Genomic DNA, 503 nt, shown 5'->3' on the forward strand with positions numbered 1-503 from the left:
TTTTTTTCTTTCATTTTAGAGAAGTGGATTCAAAACCTGCAAACAATCATAAAAGAACAAATAATCAATTACATAAGCTTAGTCAATTACACATAAGCTTAGTTTCACGTGTTATCTTCTTTGTTTTGTTTTGTTTTTAAATCGATCACGAAATCAATGAAACAGAGAAAGTGAAATCTACTTTCCGGAGACGGTTGCATCAAACATGAAGGAGGAGGAGGAGGAGCAGCCGACGTATGGTTTCACCACCGACGACGTCCTCCGCTGCTGTTTCCCATATGAAATGATGAGTCTTAGTGTTAAACCCAGATCCAAAAGACTAGATTTTTAAGTGACTCAAATGATCAATTCTCAGTTTTTTTTTTAATTTGCAGATGTATCGAGAGATCCAAGGGGTTGTTGTTCTTGAGTGAATAATTTAGGGAGGTGAAAGTGGGTAATGAGATGATGATGATAATGATGGGGTCGGGGTTGGCCAAGCTCCACTCATGAACATAAATCTA

The 503-nt window shown here is 37.4% G+C and overlaps 1 protein-coding gene across 1 annotated transcript in view; it reads left to right on the plus strand.

Moving 5' to 3' along the window:
• LOC104774191 (pre-rRNA-processing protein TSR1 homolog) overlaps positions 1-413 on the plus strand; it is a 3,135-nt gene extending 2,722 nt beyond the window's left edge. The window contains exon 4 of the mRNA XM_010498850.1: positions 375-413. Within this exon, the coding sequence (XP_010497152.1) occupies positions 375-413 (39 nt within the window). The remainder of the gene's footprint in view (positions 1-374) is intronic.
• The last annotated feature ends 90 nt before the right edge of the window (positions 414-503 follow it).

The sequence above is a fragment of the Camelina sativa genome, unplaced genomic scaffold (genome assembly GCF_000633955.1).
Source record: "Camelina sativa cultivar DH55 unplaced genomic scaffold, Cs unpScaffold01854, whole genome shotgun sequence".
In the NCBI taxonomy this organism is placed as follows: domain Eukaryota; kingdom Viridiplantae; phylum Streptophyta; class Magnoliopsida; order Brassicales; family Brassicaceae; genus Camelina; species Camelina sativa.